Source organism: Zootermopsis nevadensis, unplaced genomic scaffold, assembly GCF_977971745.1.
Source record: "Zootermopsis nevadensis isolate Lab colony 2312 unplaced genomic scaffold, Znev_1.0 Znev_ptg000030l, whole genome shotgun sequence".
NCBI classification, from domain to species: domain Eukaryota; kingdom Metazoa; phylum Arthropoda; class Insecta; order Blattodea; family Termopsidae; genus Zootermopsis; species Zootermopsis nevadensis.
Window position 1 is genome coordinate 3,432,695 of NW_028259162.1, and position 21,257 is coordinate 3,453,951.

General features: G+C 36.6%; 1 protein-coding gene across 5 annotated transcripts in view; it reads left to right on the top strand.

The window, feature by feature from the left end:
• The window catches only part of LOC110841293 (uncharacterized), a 265,608-nt gene that overhangs the window by 235,543 nt on the left and 8,808 nt on the right, over positions 1-21,257 (top strand). For all 5 annotated transcript variants that reach the window (XR_015537944.1, XM_087359002.1, XM_087359003.1 and 2 more), the window contains one exon: positions 20,445-20,684. Coding sequence is in view for 4 of the 5 variants with exons in the window: in XM_087359002.1 (XP_087215128.1) it covers positions 20,445-20,684 (240 nt within the window). In the remaining variant the exon portion in view is untranslated. The remainder of the gene's footprint in view (positions 1-20,444; positions 20,685-21,257) is intronic.

Below are 21,257 nucleotides of genomic sequence, written 5' to 3' on the forward strand. Positions count from 1 at the left end.
CCTAACCTAACCTAACCTAACCTAACCTAACCTAGCTTTTTCCACGATTTCCCGTTTTTCGAAATTTCCGAAAAAATTGAAATTTTCAAAAATTTTCAAAAAATTAAAAGTTGCTGTAAATGGCATGAAACGCGAAGAAAACTAAAAATTTTCGAAATTTTCGAAAAAAATTTGAATTCAGAATTTTTGAATTTTTTTTAGATTTCTGCGCTTTATGGACGATTTCCCACGTTTTTCGATTTTTCGAAAATTTTCGAAAAAATTGAAATATCCAAAAATTTTCGAAATTTTCGAAAAATTAAAAGTGGCTGTAAATGGCATGAAATTTTGGTTTTGTGCGCTTTTTGGACGATTTCCCACGTTTTTCGATTTTTCGAAAATTTTCGAAATAATTGAAAATTTAAAAAAATAACCTAACCTAACCTAACATAACCTAACCTAACCTAACCTAACCTAACCTAACGTAACCTAACCTAACCTAACCTAACCTAGCTTTTTCGAAGATTCCCCGTTTTTCGAAATTTCCGAAAATTTTCGAAAAAATTGAAATTTTCAAAAATTTTCAGAAATTTTCAAAAAATTAAAAGATGCTGTAAATGGCATGAAACGCGAAGAAGACTAAAGATTTTCGAAATTTTCGAAAAAAATTTGAATTCAGAATTTTTGAAATTTTTTTGGATTTCTGCGCTTTATGGACGATTTCCCACGTTTTTTGATTTTTCGAAAATTTTCGATGAAATTGAAATTTTCAAAAATTTTCGAAATTTTCAAAAAATTAAAAGTGGCTGTAAATGGCATGAAATGCGAAGAAAACTAAATATTTTCGAAATTTTCGAAAAAAATTTGAATTCAGAATTTTTGAAAATTTTTTCGATTTCTGCGCTTTATGGACGATTTCCCACGTTTTTCGATTTTTCGAAAATTTTCGAAATAATTGAAAATTTAAAAAAATAACCTAGAATAACCTAACCTAACCTAACCTAACCTAACCTAACGTAACCTAACATAACCTAACCTAACTTAACCTAACCTAACCTAACCTAACCTAACCTAACCTAACGTAACCTAACCTAACCTAACCTAACCTAACGTAACCTAACCTAACCTAACCTAACCTAACGTAACCTAACCTAACCTAACCTAACCTAACCTAACCTAACGTAACCTAACCTAACCTAACGTAACCTAACCTAACCTAACCTAGCTTTTTCGACGATTTCCCGTTTTTCGAAATTTAGGAAAATTTTTCGAAAAAATTGAAATTTTCAAAAATTTTCACCAATTTTTTTAAAAATTAAAAGTTGCTGTAAATGGCATGAAACGCGAAGAAAACTAAAGATTTTCGAAATTTTCGAAAAAAAATTGAATTCAGAATTTTTGAAATTTTTTTGGATTTCTGCGCTTTATGGACGATTTCCCACGTTTTTTGATTTTTCGAAAATTTTCGATGAAATTGAAATTTTCAAAAATTTTCAAAAAATTAAAAGTGGCTGTAAATGGCATGAATTGCGAAGAAAACTAAATATTTTCGAAATTTTCGGAAAGAAATTTGAATTCAGAATTTTTGAAATTTTTTTGGATTTCTGCGCTTTATGGACGATTTCCCACGTTTTTCGATTTTTCGAAAATTTTCGAAATAATTGAAAATTTAAAAAAATAACCTAGAATAACCTAACCTAACCTAACCTAACCTAACCTAACCTAACGTAACCCAACCCAACCTAACCTAACCTAACCTAACCTAACCTAACCTAACGTAACCTAACCTAACCTAACCTATCCTAACCTAACCTAACCTAACGTAACCTAACCTAACCTAACCTAACGTAACCTAACCTAACCTAACCTAACCTAACGTAACCTAACCTAACGTAACCTAACCTAACCTAACCTAACGTAACCTAACCTAACCTAACCTAACCTAGCTTTTTCGACGATTTCCCTTTTTTCGAAATTTAGGAAAAATTTTCGAAAAAATTGAAATTTTCAAAAATTTTCAAAAATTTTCAAAAAATTAAAAGTTGCTGTAAATGGCATGAAACGCGAAGAAAACTAAAGATTTTCGAAATTTTCGAAAAAAAATTTGAATTCAGAATTTTTGAAAATTTTTTGGATTTCTGCGCTTTATGGACGATTTCCCACGTTTTTTGATTTTTCGAAAATTTTCGATGAAATTGAAATTTTCAAAAATTTTCGAAATTTTCAAAAAATTAAAAGTGGCTGTAAATGGCATGAATTGCGAAGAAAACTAAATATTTTCGAAATTTTCGAAAAAAAATTGAATTCAGAATTTTTGAAAATTTTTTTGATTTCTGCGCTTTATGGACGATTTCCCACGTTTTTCGATTTTTCGAAAATTTTCGAAATAATTGAAAATTTAAAAAAATAACCTAGAATAACCTAACCTAACCTAACCTAACCTAACCTAACGTAACCTAACATAACCTAACCTAACTTAACCTAACCTAACCTAACCTAACCTAACCTAACCTAACGTAACCTAACCTAACCTAACCTAACCTAACCTAACCTAACGTAACCTAACCTAACCTAACCTAACCTAACGTAACCTAACCTAACCTAACCTAACCTAACCTAACCTAACCTAACCTAACCTAACCTAACCTAACCTAACCTAGCTTTTTCGACGATTTCCCGTTTTTCGAAATTTATGAAAATGTTTCGAAAAAATTGAAATTTTCAAAAGTTTTCACCAATTTTTTTAAAAATTAAAAGTTGCTGTAAATGGCATGAAACGCGAAGAAAACTAAAGATTTTCGAAATTTTCGAAAAAAAATTTGAATTCAGAATTTTTGAAAATTTTTTGGATTTCTGCGCTTTATGGACGATTTCCCACGTTTTTTGATTTTTCGAAAATTTTCGATGAAATTGAAATTTTCAAAAATTTTCATAAAATTAAAAGTGGCTGTAAATGGCATGAAACGCGAAGAAAACTAAATATTTTCGAAATTTTCGGAAAAAAATTTGAATTCAGAATTTTTGAAATTTTTTTGGATTTCTGCGCTTTATGGACGATTTCCCACGTTTTTCGATTTTTCGAAAATTTTCGAAATAATTGAAAATTTAAAAAAATAACCTAGAATAACCTAACCTAACCTAACCTAACCTAACCTAACCTAACGTAACCTAACATAACCTAACCTAACCTAACCTAACCTAACCTAACGTAACCTAACCTAACCTAACCTAACCTAACCTAACCTAACCTAACCTAACGTAACCTAACCTAACCTAACCTAACCTAACCAAACGTAACCTAACCTAACCTAACCTAACCTAACCTAACGTAACCTAACCTAACCTAACCTAACGTAACCTAACCTAACCTAACCTAGCTTTTTCGACGATTTCCCGTTTTTCGAAATTTAGGAAAAATTTTCGAAAAAATTGAAATTTTCAAAAATTTTCAAAAAATTAAAAGTTGCTGTAAATGGCATGAAACGCGAAGAAAACTAAAGATTTTCGAAATTTTCGAAAAAAAATTTGAATTCAGAATTTTTGAAAATTTTTTGGATTTCTGCGCTTTATGGACGATTTCCCACGTTTTTTGATTTTTCGAAAATTTTCGATGAAATTGAAATTTTCAAAATTTTTCGAAATTTTCAAAAAATTAAAAGTGGCTGTAAATGGCATGAATTGCGAAGAAAACTAAATATTTTCGAAATTTTCGGAAAAAAATTTGAATTCAGAATTTTTGAAAATTTTTTTGATTTCTGCGCTTTATGGACGATTTCCCACGTTTTTCGATTTTTCGAAAATTTTCGAAATAATTGAAAATTTAAAAAAATAACCTAGAATAACCTAACCTAACCTAACCTAACCTAACCTAACGTAACCTAACATAACCTAACCTAACTTAACCTAACCTAACCTAACCTAACCTAACCTAACCTAACGTAACCTAACCTAACCTAACCTAACCTAACCTAACCTAACCTAACGTAACCTAACCTAACGTAACCTAACCTAACGTAACCTAACCTAACGTAACCTAACCTAACCTAACCTAACCTAACCTAACCTAACCTAACCTAACCTAACCTAACCTAACCTAACCTAACCTAGCTTTTTCGACGATTTCCCGTTTTTCGAAATTTACGAAAATTTTTCGAAAAAATTGAAATTTTCAAAAGTTTTCACCAATTTTTTTAAAAATTAAAAGTTGCTGTAAATGGCATGAAACGCGAAGAAAACTAAAGATTTTCGAAATTTTCGAAAAAAAATTTGAATTCAGAATTTTTGAAATTTTTTGGATTTCTGCGCTTTATGGAAGATTTCCCACGTTTTTTGATTTTTCGAAAATTTTCGATGAAATTGAAATTTTCAAAAATTTTCAAAAAATTAAAAGTGGCTGTAAATGGCATGAAACGCGAAGAAAACTAAATACTTTCGAAATTTTCGGAAAGAAATTTGAATTCAGAATTTTTGAAATTTTTTTGGATTTCTGCGCTTTATGGACGATTTCCCACGTTTTTCGATTTTTCGAAAATTTTCGAAATAATTGAAAATTTAAAAAAATAACCTAGAATAACCTAACCTAACCTAACCTAACCTAACCTAACCTAACGTAACCCAACCCAACCTAACCTAACCTAACCTAACCTAACCTAACCTAACCTAACGTAACCTAACCTAACCTAACCTATCCTAACCTAACCTAACCTAACGTAACCTAACGTAACCTAACCTAACGTAACCTAACCTAACCTAACCTAACCTAACGTAACCTAACCTAACGTAACCTAACCTAACCTAACCTAACGTAACCTAACCTAACCTAACCTAGCTTTTTCGACGATTTCCCGTTTTTCGAAATTTAGGAAAAATTTTCGAAAAAATTGAAATTTTCAAAAATTTTCAAAAATTTTCAAAAAATTAAAAGTTGCTGTAAATGGCATGAAACGCGAAGAAAACTAAATATTTTCGAAATTTTCGGAAAAAAATTTGAATTCAGAATTTTTGAAATTTTTTTTGATTTCTGCGCTTTATGGACGATTTCCCACGTTTTTCGATTTTTCGAAAATTTTCGAAATAATTGAAAATTTAAAAAAATAACCTAGAATAACCTAACCTAACCTAACCTAACCTAACCTAACCTAACGTAACCTAACATAACCTAACCTAACTTAACCTAACCTAACCTAACCTAACCTAACCTAACGTAACCTAACCTAACCTAACCTAACCTAACCTAACCTAACGTAACCTAACCTAACCTAACCTAACCTAACGTAACCTAACCTAACCTAACCTAACCTAACCTAACGTAACCTAACCTAACCTAACGTAACCTAACCTAACCTAACCTAGCTTTTTCGACGATTTCCCGTTTTTCGAAATTTACGAAAATTTTTCGAAAAAATTGAAATTTTCAAAAATTTTCACAAATTTTTTTAAAAATTAAAAGTTGCTGTAAATGGCATGAAACGCGAAGAAAACTAAAGATTTTCGAAATTTTCGAAAAAAAATTTGAATTCAGAATTTTTGAAATTTTTTTGGATTTCTGCGCTTTATGGACGATTTCCCACGTTTTTTGATTTTTCGAAAATTTTCGATGAAATTGAAATTTTCAAAAATTTTCAAAAAATTAAAAGTGGCTGTAAATGGCATGAATTGCGAAGAAAACTAAATATTTTCGAAATTTTCGGAAAGAAATTTGAATTCAGAATTTTTGAAAATTTTTTGGATTTCTGCGCTTTATGGACGATTTCCCACGTTTTTCGATTTTTCGAAAATTTTCGAAATAATTGAAAATTTAAAAAAATAACCTAGAATAACCTAACCTAACCTAACCTAACCTAACCTAACCTAACCTAACCTAACGTAACCCAACCCAACCTAACCTAACCTAACCTAACCTAACCTAACCTAACCTAACCTAACGTAACCTAACCTAACCTAACCTATCCTAACCTAACCTAACCTAACGTAACCTAACCTAACCTAACCTAACGTAACGTAACCTAACCTAACCTAACCTAACGTAACCTAACCTAACGTAACCTAACCTAACCTAACCTAACCTAACGTAACCTAACCTAACCTAACCTAGCTTTTTCGACGATTTCCCGTTTTTCGAAATTTAGGAAAAATTTTCGAAAAAATTGAAATTTTCAAAAATTTTCAAAAAATTAAAAGTTGCTGTAAATGGCATGAAACGCGAAGAAAACTAAAGATTTTCGAAATTTTCGAAAAAAAATTTGAATTCAGAATTTTTGAAAATTTTTTGGATTTCTGCGCTTTATGGACGATTTCCCACGTTTTTTGATTTTTCGAAAATTTTCGATGAAATTGAAATTTTCAAAAATTTTCGAAATTTTCAAAAAATTAAAAGTGGCTGTAAATGGCATGAATTGCGAAGAAAACTAAATATTTTCGAAATTTTCGGAAAAAAATTTGAATTCAGAATTTTTGAATTTTTTTTTGATTTCTGCGCTTTATGGACGATTTCCCACGTTTTTCGATTTTTCGAAAATTTTCGAAATAATTGAAAATTTAAAAAAATAACCTAGAATAACCTAACCTAACCTAACCTAACCTAACCTAACGTAACCTAACATAACCTAACCTAACTTAACCTAACCTAACCTAACCTAACCTAACCTAACGTAACCTAACCTAACCTAACCTAACCTAACCTAACCTAACGTAACCTAACCTAACGTAACCTAACCTAACGTAACCTAACCTAACGTAACCTAACCTAACCTAACCTAACCTAACCTAACCTAACCTAACCTAACCTAACCTAGCTTTTTCGACGATTTCCCGTTTTTCGAAATTTACGAAAATTTTTCGAAAAAATTGAAATTTTCAAAAGTTTTCACCAATTTTTTTAAAAATTAAAAGTTGCTGTAAATGGCATGAAACGCGAAGAAAACTAAAGATTTTCGAAATTTTCGAAAAAAATTTGAATTCAGAATTTTTGAAAATTTTTTGGATTTCTGCGCTTTATGGACGATTTCCCACGTTTTTTGATTTTTCGAAAATTTTCGATGAAATTGAAATTTTCAAAAATTTTCAAAAAATTAAAAGTGGCTGTAAATGGCATGAAACGCGAAGAAAACTAAATATTTTCGAAATTTTCGGAAAGAAATTTGAATTCAGAATTTTTGAAATTTTTTTGGATTTCTGCGCTTTATGGACGATTTCCCACGTTTTTCGATTTTTCGAAAATTTTCGAAATAATTGAAAATTTAAAAAAATAACCTAGAATAACCTAACCTAACCTAACCTAACCTAACCTAACCTAATCTAACCTAACGTAACCCAACCCAACCTAACCTAACCTAACCTAACCTAACCTAACCTAACCTAACGTAACCTAACCTAACCTAACCTATCCTAACCTAACCTAACCTAACGTAACCTAACGTAACCTAACCTAACGTAACCTAACCTAACCTAACCTAACCTAACGTAACCTAACCTAACGTAACCTAACCTAACCTAACCTAACGTAACCTAACCTAACCTAACCTAGCTTTTTCGACGATTTCCCGTTTTTCGAAATTTAGGAAAAATTTTCGAAAAAATTGAAATTTTCAAAAATTTTCAAAAATTTTCAAAAAATTAAAAGTTGCTGTAAATGGCATGAAACGCGAAGAAAACTAAATATTTTCGAAATTTTCGGAAAAAAATTTGAATTCAGAATTTTTGAAATTTTTTTTGATTTCTGCGCTTTATGGACGATTTCCCACGTTTTTCGATTTTTCGAAAATTTTCGAAATAATTGAAAATTTAAAAAAATAACCTAGAATAACCTAACCTAACCTAACCTAACCTAACCTAACCTAACGTAACCTAACATAACCTAACCTAACTTAACCTAACCTAACCTAACCTAACCTAACCTAACCTAACGTAACCTAACCTAACCTAACCTAACCTAACCTAACCTAACGTAACCTAACCTAACCTAACCTAACCTAACCTAACCTAACCTAACCTAACCTAACCTAACCTAACCTAACCTAACCTAACCTAGCTTTTTCGACGATTTCCCGTTTTTCGAAATTTACGAAATTTTTTCGAAAAAATTGAAATTTTCAAGTTTTCACCAATTTTTTTAAAAATTAAAAGTTGCTGTAAATGGCATGAAACGCGAAGAAAACTAAAGATTTTCGAAATTTTCGAAAAAAAATTTGAATTCAGAATTTTTGAAATTTTTTTGGATTTCTGCGCTTTATGGACGATTTCCCACGTTTTTTGATTTTTCGAAAATTTTCGATGAAATTGAAATTTTCAAAAATTTTCAAAAAATTAAAAGTGGCTGTAAATGGCATGAAACGCGAAGAAAACTAAATATTTTCGAAATTTTCGGAAAAAAATTTGAATTCAGAATTTTTGAAATTTTTTTGGATTTCTGCGCTTTATGGACGATTTCCCACGTTTTTCGATTTTTCGAAAATTTTCGAAATAATTGAAAATTTAAAAAAATAACCTAGAATAACCTAACCTAACCTAACCTAACCTAACCTAACCTAACGTAACCTAACATAACCTAACCTAACCTAACCTAACCTAACCTAACCTAACGTAACCTAACCTAACCTAACCTAACCTAACCTAACCTAACCTAACCTAACCTAACCTAACCTAACGTAACCTAACCTAACCTAACCTAACCTAACCTAACCTAACGTAACCTAACCTAACCTAACCTAACCTAACCTAACGTAACCTAACCTAACCTAACCTAACGTAACCTAACCTAACCTAACCTAGCTTTTTCGACGATTTCCCGTTTTTCGAAATTTAGGAAAAATTTTCGAAAAAATTGAAATTTTCAAAAATTTTCAAAAATTTTCAAAAAATTAAAAGTTGCTGTAAATGGCATGAAACGCGAAGAAAACTAAAGATTTTCGAAATTTTCGAAAAAAAAATTGAATTCAGAATTTTTGAAAATTTTTTGGATTTCTGCGCTTTATGGACGATTTCCCACGTTTTTTGATTTTTCGAAAATTTTCGATGAAATTGAAATTTTCAAAAATTTTCGAAATTTTCAAAAAATTAAAAGTGGCTGTAAATGGCATGAATTGCGAAGAAAACTAAATATTTTCGAAATTTTCGGAAAGAAATTTGAATTCAGAATTTTTGAAATTTTTTTGGATTTCTGCGCTTTATGGACGATTTCCAACGTTTTTCGATTTTTCGAAAATTTTCGAAATAATTGAAAATTTAAAAAAATAACCTAGAATAACCTAACCTAACCTAACCTAACCTAACCTAACCTAACGTAACCCAACCCAACCTAACCTAACCTAACCTAACCTAACCCAACCTAACCTAACCTAACCTAACTCAACCTAACCTAACTTAAGCTAACCTAACATAACCCAACCCTACCCAACCCAACCTAACCTAACCTAACCTATCCTAATATCAAAGATCGACGCTGAGCGTCGCTACGCCTATCTACGGGACGCACCAAAATGACGTCACATTAATACAGATTCACTTCGAATGCAGTTAGAATGTGTGTTGGAAAAACGACGCCGGGCGTCGCGACGCCTTTTGTCGCGGCGATGGCAGCAGACGCCTTATTTAACATTGGTGACACTCTGGAAGGCCCCGAATACGAATGTTCAAGATAGACGCCAGGCGTCGCGACGCCTATCTCCGGGACGCCCCCAGCTGACGACATATTAAATTAGCATCGCTTGGAATACCATTATTTGTCGACTTGGAAAATCGACGCTGAGCGTCGCGACGCCTATAGCTGTCAAACTATCATTGCTGAGGCAGTTGTAATATCGACGCTAAGCGTCGAGGTTCATAAAAAAGACGCCATATTTACCATATTTAAAAATTAACGATATCAATAATGGTGTTGGGAGGGCGTCTGAATAACGACGCTGTCAGAATCGACGTCCATCTTCGCCATGCACATGGCAGGTGAGCGTCGGGAAACCAGTCTACTCGCATTAAAGTATGACGCAGATTTGCAAAACATAAGTCAGACGCCTTACTTACATAATCCAACCTTACCAAACCTAACCTAACCTAACCTAACTCAACCTAACCTAACCTAACCTAACCTAACCTAACATAATCCAACCTTACAAAACCTAACCTAACCTAACCCAACCCTACCCAACCTAACCTAACCTAACCTAACCTAATCTAACTTATCCTAACCTAACCTAACCTAACCTAACCCAACCCAACCTAACCTAACCTAACCTAACCTAACCTAACCTAACCTAACCTAACCTAACTCAACCTAACCTAACCTAACCTAACTTAAGCTAACCTAACCTAACCTAACCCAACCCTACCCAACCTAACCTAACCTAATATAACCCAACTCTACCCAACTCAACCTAACCTAACCTAACCCAACCTAACCTAACCTAACCTAACCTAACCTAACCTAACCTAACCTAACCTAACCTAACCTAACCTAACCTAACCTAACCTAACATAATCCAACCTTACAAAACCTAACCTAACCCAACCCTACCCAACCTAACCTAACCTAACCTAACCTAACCTAACTTAACCTAACCTAACCTAACCCAACCCTACCCAACCTAACCTAACCTAACCTAACCTAACCCAACCTAACCTAACCTAACCCAACCTAACCTAACCTAATCCTACCCAACCCAACCTAACCTAACGTAACCCAACCTAACCTAACCTAACCCAACCTAACATAATATCAAAGATCGACGCTGAGCGTAGCGACGCCTATCTAGAGGACGCACCAAAATGACGCCACATTAATGCAGATTTACTTCGAATGCAGTTAGAATGTGAGTTGGAAAAACGACGCCAGGCGTCGCGACGCTTTTCGTCGCTACATTGGCAACAGACGCCTTATTTAACATTGGTGACACTCTGGAAATTCCCCGATTACGAATGCTCAAGATAGACGCCGGGCGTCGCGACGCCTATCTCCGGGACGCCCCAACTGACGCCATATTAAATTAGGATCGTTTGGAATACCATTAGAAGTCGAGTTGGAGAACCGACGCTGAGCGTCGCAACGCCTATAGCTGTCGAAGTAGCATGGCTGACGCAATTGTAATATCGACGCCATAATTTTCGACATTTGAAATCCGACGCCGGGCGACGCGACTTAGCTATTTCAAGACGCCCAAAACATTTTTGATAAGCATTGCTTCTGACAGTTACTGACTACATTTATGATGACCATGGTAGGCTGAGTGAAGGTACCTGATACCTTAGGGGTATGGTATTTTGTCTGACAAAACATTTTCGTGTCCGGCGCTGGCTTCAGAAGGAAGTGAATACGTTACTCCACCTGAAGTCTCCTCGAGTCTTGATCTTGATGTTTTTTGTAGCGAGAGTGCAGCTGTATTCAGTGTGTGTAGAGTCACGTGTTGAAGCGGTGAGATAACACATTTGAATGCGATGAACTTGCCCAATCCATTGGTGCTTGTCGTTACCACAAGGCCTGCATATGAATTATTTATTTATTTAGTGTTCTGTCTGACGACAGGTCCATATGAACAGGATCCTTCCATCCTTTTCTCGGACTGGGACCTGTTCATATACGTTCTTGGCAGATGATCCAGAAGTGGTTTGCCATTGCCTTCTTCTGTGTGTGAATGGAGTAATTGTTGGGATGCCACGGAGGAAAACTCCGTGTTGCCTAGACCACGGCCTTGCCCAACACAAGTTATAAATTTGGGCACCGCCGGGAATCGGACCCGAGACCCCAGGATTACAAGGCCAGCGTTCTAACCGCTATACCACCGTGGCTGTGCATATGAATTAATGTAGAAAAACTAATTTCGGAGAAGATATTGTTAAAGTATGGCGGCGTGGACAGTAGTCAAAGGCCTTGCGGAGACTGTCATTCAAAAACGAAGAAAAATGTGGTGCAGCTTCGAAGAGTGGGCGAGGCGAGAGACGAAAGATAATAGAATAGTAGGTACAAAGGGAAAACCACGGAAAAGCGAACGACATTATTGCAGGAGCTAGACGTTTCAGCAGTCGAAGTTACAGGCCGAAGGAAGGACATCATCGTATGTATGACTTATTGAACGTTGGTAACATCGATTACAGACACTTCATGAAATTATGCGTTGTCCCACAGCAGTTCTGCTTGCTACGGGAAATGTAGATCCCTGAGTGATGATGGCAATGGATTCTTGGGAACAACTGACGACGTGGCTTCAGCTACCAGCAGTCTGAGGATCTGGGCCCATCGTGTTGCAGTCTGAGAGCTAATGAACACGGAGAGCAAACTGTTTCACGAACTTGTTGGCTAGCAATCAGCGCGTCTGTCACATTGACACGCTCCAGGCGCCACCCAGCATTCGAGTCGTGGGTCAATTTCAGGGGTCTGATATCTGTGTTGGTATGATGGCTGTATAAAGACGCTTTATCGACTATGAGAGGATGACAATAAGAATCTTTTAACAAGAAACTTTTTTCGAAATTATGTTTCAACTACTTTTATAATTCATATTGTTTTAACGAACGTCGCAGGAGAGTGAACAACATTCCTTCTTTGCATTCGGGATGTCCCGGGTTCAAATCTCGGCTCGGAGAATCACTGTCCTGACTGGAGCTTTTCGTAACTTTCTTCAGTACCTCTAAGTAAATAACGGGATAGTACTTTCAGTTAGGCCACGGCCGCTTCCTTCCATATCATTTTTAAGTCATTATTCATTTACCATCCGACGCCATACAGTCTGAGCAACTGGCAGCGTTTCTGTCTATAATTGTTGTTAGAAGATACCAAACAAAAATCGAAAGAAAAATGCGCTTTAAAGTTGGTATTATGCTCAGTATTAATCGTGATTAACATCATTAAATCTTTGTTTTTTTTCCGAATATCTACGTCTGTCAGCTGCACCGCAGGTAAACGTCAAGCTGAGCGGTCTGGTTCGAAGACGGACAGATGGACAGGCATGCAGAGAGAGTAGATGTAACGGACAGCAGAAATCGTTGCTCTGAGCAGCTTCTAAGCGGAGAAATGAATAGGTTTCGCCTCAGGCGACCCAAAAATTAATTAATAATCGGACTGCAGCCTCAGTACTCTTACAGCCAGAGGCCGGGCGAAGAGACCAGGACATTAATAAAAAACAAGCAGCAGGAAATTAGCAGAAGGGGTAGTAAAATAAAGGGGTTGGGTGGAGGATAGAATCAGGTTTCTGTGTTGAAGCCCAGGCGTGCGAGACCAATGCGCCAACACGGGGTAAACATTCAGCCTGAGATCACAGCTTACATATTTCAAATCACGAATTCTGCGATTCTGTAATTTCATTAATTTTCCACATTTTCCTTATGTTATGTCTTCTTTGAGTTTTTCCGCCAACTTTCCTTTTTCATCAGGAACTGTGATGGCATTTGCGCTTGTATTACTGCATCCTTGAAGAAAGTACCTGAATCTAACCCCGTATTCAAGGGAATTTCTTTGAAAATTTGTCAAGTTTCTTGCCTTTATTCAACACGGAATTTCATTTGTGTTGACAAAGGACTGCCCTTGCTGTAAGTCAGTGGAATTTGGCCAATAATTTCACACCCTTCAACTAAAAAAAACAATTTTGTTCTACCATCAGCGTCTACTCTTTCAATTCAGTCGGTGCCTTATGGACTACGGGTTCAATGCCTGTCGTATGCAGTGCTAAGTTTACCTCATGTTTTCACTTCCGTCAACCCTGAACGAAGTCGAAACTTACTGCGACGTTCATACGTTGCTGTAGGGCTGTGCCTCCTCTGTTGGCCACAGTTTTCCTTTTCAATACCTTTCTTTCATTCGTGGAAAAATGAAAATTTATCTTCAGTTTGTTATCATTTAAAAAAAGGGCCAGTTTAGCCTAAACGTTTGAGTCCGGTGGTGGGCTTTAGTGAACACGGTGATGAACTTTCGGGTTCCATAAAGAAAGCGGGCTATTCTTTGACAAAGTTCCTGCACCACAGAGTGAGTTAATGAGTTAGTCTTAACTTTTGTATGTTGTGTTGCGTATTGTGTTCGAGGGCACATTACATTTGAGCTTCAGCGTTTACAATATTCGATTCTCTTTTTATATGATGAAATAATTTCGAGTCAATACTTCGCAGTTAAAACATTCGTCAATGATCTTTATTATTTTGATTTTAATTTCGTTCCTCGTCAAAAGTTTTCTCTCTTAGTTCCAAGAGTTAGCAAATTAAAACCAATTTAAGTTTGTTTACGTGAAAATGTAGGCTAATTTATATACTGAAATGCTTGTCAGGTCCTCATTACTTTATTCATGTAACACCCCCTCAGTCGAATTTTAAAATATATGAGTTTGATAATGTATGAGGGTGGGGAGATTTGACTGCTCGTTTAATATTTACATTTAATATTTACATGCTGGAGGACCGTTATTAGACTGGGCTTGTCGGAACGGCTGCAAGCTAGCTAATCAAAGCCCAAGTAAACACGGGACTGGCACAGCAGTGGACTTCATAAAAAATAGCGTGGTCCACCCCCCGAACTCCCATCCGACCGCCCCCCCCCCTCCCGCAGTAAACAGGGTCTTGTGTTTGTGGCTAACTTGCTTTGATGTCAGCAACATCGCTGCTCGCTACCTACTGCATACACATGCCCTGTGTGACTTCACTCAGCTTTCAGGAGACAGCAGGAGCAGGAGAAGCATTCTGAGCACTGTGTATTAAAGCCGACCCAAAAATTGCTCAACATTTCATCCACACGTTTTGTGTTAAATTGTAATTATACATTCTCTCTGTCTCTTTACTATACTGAAGATGGAACAGCGAGTTGTTCCAAAAAATTTTGTGACCGCGTGTAAGACTACACGATATCACGGCCCAGAATACCACAATTTGAATTTTTTCTGCCGAAAAAATTTCGTATCTCAAAAAGATTCAAATGAATTCGTCCTCAGATAATACTAATATGTTTCCCTTAAGAAAAGAAATGAAGCTCCAGAGACATGTAACAGGACAGATAAAATTATAGTTTACAGGCCCATATTTTAATTATTGCTTTTTGATTACGTAGGGAGAAATAAGATATTTTGGTATAAGAACCCTAAAAATTCAACACCGCTAACAGCGCGATACTGGACACGCAGATAAATAACAGGAACACCGAAATATAATATTAGTTCAGACATTTCATTTGGCTGACCTCTAAACATGAGTTTCCTCGTCTGATATGATCCCCGTGATTGCGTATGGATCCCAGGATTCTTGTCGCCTCTTCCCACCCTGTCAGTACAGCTGAGTGAGGAAGCAATCGGCGGTCAATATCCGCCCCCACGTCGTAGTCATTACCGCCTGACCAGCGTCCATGCAGAGCATTCATTTCCAACCCCAGTGTCATTTTTGGAAAGACGAAAAATCAAAATAAATGCAAACAAACAGGAACACGATGCATCAGACTAAAACAGGAAGTAATTGTTGCTGATTGTAATCAGTGATAATGATGACGATAATCATGATGGTCAGTTGTTCACCTGATGGTACCTCAAACCCAGCTTTAATGGACGTAAATATTAGCCAAGGCAAGCAGGTACGCTCAGAAAATACATAGACTTTCAACAGCAGAGATAGATGTTATATAGGCCAACGAAATGAATAGCTTGGTGAGTGCTTCAGGCCACCTGGTGTTTAACCCTGAGGACGCGGGATGATGGGCAAATAATTTTTATTTAGAGGTTGGCATTGGAAAATAAGTCTATAGTACTGAGATGGATCCAACGAAAATAAGTTATAAGAAAGGAAGCTAGTTATAAATGGCTTGAGATCGTGTCCAGTGGCTGGCTTTGGTATTAGCGGTGTTGAATCTTCGTGTTTCTTCAGATGTCCAAATCCACTCCCCCCAAATATCTGCTTTAATTGGCGTTAAAGTATAGGTACTGTTTACATTCGTCTTATTACCATTACAAGCGAATTTCTTTATGTTTTCGTTTTATTGAGTTACGTCACCTTGCTGATTTCTGGCAGCAGAACATCATAGAGCAGTGTAGAGGCGAGCGTCGCCATATTGTAATTGTGTAGTGTATAGTGTCCAGTGGACTGGGACGCAATAACGCACTTTGCTTTGACGTACATACGCGTTTGTTCAAAAGAGCTGGCAGTTGATCCACAAAGACGAGAGTTATCCCGTACAGTGCTGACATGTGACAGCTCATCTCTCTATTACTGAGCGCCGCGTCCAAATAACTCACCTGCGCGGTGAGGCAGCCAAGCTCGTAAGGTTTAGAATTAAATTAGTGCGTTGAAAAACTAAGTGTACCGAAAATGAGACAAGTTGTCGGGTTACAATTGGCCCATAGCGATGATTGTCTCACCCATACAGTAAACAATAAACAACATTCACGCGTCTAAAGTTAAAAAAAAGCACAAATTAAATGAAATGGTGTCTCTTTACTCAGGACTGATTTTGAAATCAACACAGCTGGTTCACCAGGCGGTAACACCTTATGTATTGCAGCATATAACAATATGGTAAATGAAGTTACTATCATATACTTCCTAAACACTCCGAAAAATAAATTCATTTGCAAGAATAATGTTTTAATGATGTCGTGCGGTGCCCGAATTTATAACTTGTGTTGGGCAAGGCCGTGGTCTAGGCAACACGGAGTTTTCCTCCGTGGCATCCCAACAATTACTCCATTCACACACAGAAGAAGGCAATGGCAAACCACTTCTGGATCATCTGCCAAGAACGTATATGAACAGGTCCCAGTCCGAGAAAAGGATGGAAGGATCCAGTTCATATGGACCTGTCGTCAGACAGAACACTAAATAAATAAATAAATATAATTGGGCATAAGTACAACAAAAAAACATAGAATATCATTTTTAACAATGAAAATATCTATTTAAATATTTCGCAGATATCTTCCAACCAGGACTTGAGATAAATTTAAATATATCTTATTTTAATTTTAAAGATAACTCTTCAAGTTATAATAATTATAACACACTTGAGGATAACTGCATACGATAGAATTATATCGTTCTTAAGTAGCTATTAATACCAGAAAGCGTTTTGTGTAGTTACTAATGTAACTTAAATCCTATTAATATAAAGCAGCCCACATCCGCCATGACACTATATCCAATACCTTGGCTGTGGAGACCGGACATACCGTTGGAAGGTGGGCTTGGCTTTGAATTAATAACGTCTGTATATATCGTCTAGTTCGGTTCTTTTGTTTTCGTTACGGAAGTGATAGCTTTATGTTAAGTAATATGTCAATGTGTGTCGTGAATTTATCCCAGTTTCTCCCGCGAAATAACAGTAATCCAAACGAGGAAAACGTGAGCTGCTGATACGTGTAGATCTGAGTTCGCGTGTGTTTCTGCGATTACCATTCTACTAATTGCAAACCAATGAAACATGTGCTAGATACTCCGTGCCCCTGTGGACTTAGGCAACTTGTCGTGACATGCAGTTGTTTGGGTTGCATACGCTAACGTGTTGTAAACATGCATCTTCATGAACAGAGTCACGCATGGCGTAACTCAGTGCTTGTTAATTTGATTCAATGGAAACATTGCGAGGATATTTATTTACGCACTTCGCATTTATATTTTGTATCATTTAATATGAATGTGTAACAAAAAGTAATGAACCTTTGATTTTATAAAAAGCGGGGAACTTTTTGATTCGCTGAACGAAGAACTCTTTCTTAAAGTTACAGTTCTAGGTAAGAGAAGGAAGAAAAAAAACAAAGAAACAATGGAGTTTAGGAAGAAATAGACAGATAGACAAATAAATAGAATTAGGACATTCTTCTCAAGAATGCATAGAAAGTCTTTAAATATTAAACGGATTGGTGAAAGACTGATATTGGACTAGACTGAAGCTGAGTAATTCGACATTGCTGGCATTCAATGGGACACAGTTAATTGTTTAGAAACTCATTAGTTTCAGGATTAAATTATTGGTATCATATTATAAGACAAGTTTTTATACTTTCTTGAGGCAAGGCACAGACATCATGCCGGTGGAGATTTTCTTATAAGAAAATGTTCACTTCGTGTCAGGATTGGTGGAGTGTGACTCAGTACCGCCGAGAGAGGGAAGGGAGACCGGCGGGTGAGGCTTGCGTTCGCCGCCAAGTGAACTCCGCACGCTTCGAGGCAACTCGACTCTGCAACCAGCATGACAGCGAATCACACGCTTGTGAAGAGACTGCTCGAACGAGTGTAATATCAGCAGAAACAGCTTCGATAGTGCGACACTCTCTCTTTGATGACATAAGTAACTGATTGAGCAATGACAATTGAAAATTCCACCAATAACGGATTTAAGAAATCGGAGAGATGTTAAAATATTGCTCTGGCGTCAACAGAAACATAAAATATTAATCACCGACTCACAGTAAGAGTACATTTGCGTAGTGTCTTAAATATTGAGTTTATATTGGCTCAGGACGAGATCTAAAAGCGAGCTGTTGGGTCTACAAGTTCCATACAAGGGGAAATTCTTTGCTAGTTTAGCGACTGGAACATTCTCAGTAAGGACTTCACTCCATGGAATTAGTTAACAATAAACACAACTGATCAAAGCGCCATGATACTTTTTTACGGGTTTCCCCTGAAATCCTTTGTTGTAGTTTTCTGTTTGACGGAATGAATTCCGTTTCTGTACACACCGTAATCTTGTCTAATACTTCAAAGGTGAGCGTATAATCTCAAATTTTAGCTTTCCTTTATAGTTCTGATTGTCAACCAGATCGAATAGCTTTAGAGGGTGGAGTGATGCTGAGGTACGTATTTCTCAATTTGACTTTCTGTTGTGGACTCTTTGTCTTCTAATTTATTTATTTCTCTATTTTCTCCTTTTTTATTTTTTTTGTTCGGTTCACTTCATTATTTCGTAATTTCTTTGTTCCTTTCTTTCTCTCATTTTTTCATTTTTCTTTCTTTCTCATAAGATAGTGTAATTGCGTCATATTGTGAATATTATATCAATTATTTATTTTAATCCGTCTGATCACAATATAATTTTTATTTAAAATTTCTTATAATTAAGATAATAAAATATCATTCATGTTCCATATCGATTGATCGATTTACATTTTTTTCTCATATTATTTCTTAATTCTTTTTCTCTCTCTAGTATTTTCTTGCCTCTCTTAATCTTCCGTTTTCTTCCTTCATTCATTAACTCTTGCATGAGTAGTGACCCTGATTTCTTAGCGTAAGGCCAATGACGGGAATCGCATTGCTTCTTAACGGACGGGTCCACGAGAGAGTGGTGAGGAAATGAAAACATGGCCAGGAGCGTAGGTTAAAAACGATTATGCAGTGCTCTCAGCGGTACTGCACAGTTAAACGCGTTACTGCTGGCTTAATTACGGCCAAACAGGGATGTTTCTCACGAGTTAATCCACACACACACACACACTTGCTCCACGCCATCAACGACCGCTGACCTACCCCGCCTCAGTTCAGGAACAAAAAATACTCCCCTTTGTTCAACCCATTTTAATCCCTTACGTAACAATACTTTTTAAAGTAAGATAATAAGATTTTAGCGCCAAAATTTTCACACTAGTGCTCCCTCTTTTCACAACACCTCATCTTGTTTTTCAAATTCCTCCTCTCAAAACGAGAGAGCAGAAAACTGTGTACCAACACACCCAATTAGGGACAATGATAATTATATGTGACAGACAGACTAAATGTAATTCTCTTACCTGCAGTGAGATGAAATATAAACGTAACTGTGAAGTGGCTTAATGAGGGATTATGGTACCACAAGTAAAAGTGCAAAGAGGTGTATGGGCCATTGCCAGGAGGACGTTACACGCTGGTAATTACAGGGGGATCAACTGAACAGGCTGCATCAACCTCGCATTATTTTGTCGTCCTTTCAAAGCTCAAATACATCACGTCTTATAAATCAGCAGTGAGAATAAGTGGTTCCGAAAGTCTTATTCCAGGCGCTGCCGTGTGCTTTACGAAGCTGTCATATTCTGTGACGTATTGAGTTCGTCGCTCTGTGCCATAATTGATTGGTTTCCGAGCTTGGAACTTGGTCCATCTAAACTGTAATTAACGAAACACGTCCAAATGGTAAAACCTACTAGCATTTTGGAGGGTCTGGGCGCCTTCTTAAAAGAACAAAGGTTGAAGAAGGCTGGTGCTTCCCCAGAACCGCTCAGAAGCCTATTATTTACCACTTAGACACGGTATAATACCCAGAAGTTGGCGTAATGAATACGGGCAGCTGTGGAAATTAAATGGTAATCTTTTTGTTGTCGGCTTATATTCTACAAATTATGACGTCAACAGAGTTTAATATTTCTTGAACACGTAGGCCTATCATCAGATCAGAATTCGTCTTTAACCTTTGCTAAACGTCGGTGTCACTTCAGAATGACATCTTACCTTACGCAAGGTAAGGTGTAGAGAATTGTAACGTTTCGCCGATAGAGCGAGCTGGAGTGCCACGATAAACAGGATGTGTTCTTGCTCTCTGCCTGCAGACATGGGCCAGTTCGGGCTGAGTGCGACCAACAGTCACTGGGGATACGGCGCCGCGAGCCCCTATTCGTCGTACCTGGGCCCCGCTGGGGCGCTGGGTAGCTGCGCCGCCGCTGGGAGCGGCTTTAGTGCTCCGGCCCTCGGCTTCTCAACTGCCGCCGCAAGTGACCTGAATGGCGGGGGGCAGGGTGCCACCGCCTCAGCACACGACAGTTTCGGCGCTGCCAGCGCGGTTTCCTCGCGTGAGTACCACCAAAAGACATGACATCCGCTCATTATTTGTACCAGACAAGGTTCAAACATTTCTTTCATGCTATTTTTACCACAAGAATACAAATTATTATCCTCACGTCTTATGTGACGCTACACAAAATAATAATTCAATTCAATTATTAGAGTGCTTGGCAACAGCCAATAGAGGCCAATAACAGCCAATCACTAACAATAAACATAACAATACAAAAACAAACAAACAAGAAACTAAATATATAAATGTACAATATAATAATGATAATATATCAATTCATTAATTTGTTACAAAATAATCAACAAGCAAATGAGCTGAATAATATGCCTAAGTGTACAATAATTAAATTAAAAACAGTTAAATATAAATAAGACATACAAAATGAAACTTTAATTACAAAATAATAATAATAATAATAATAATCAGGAAGTCTGACGATGGATGCAGTAATTTCCTCGAAGTACTGATTCGCAGCCAAAGTGCTGCACACTGGGAAAACCCCAGGTCACCATCTGCAATTTAACTGGGAATGGCGTTGCTGACTTGTTACGCGTTCAGATAAATTGAC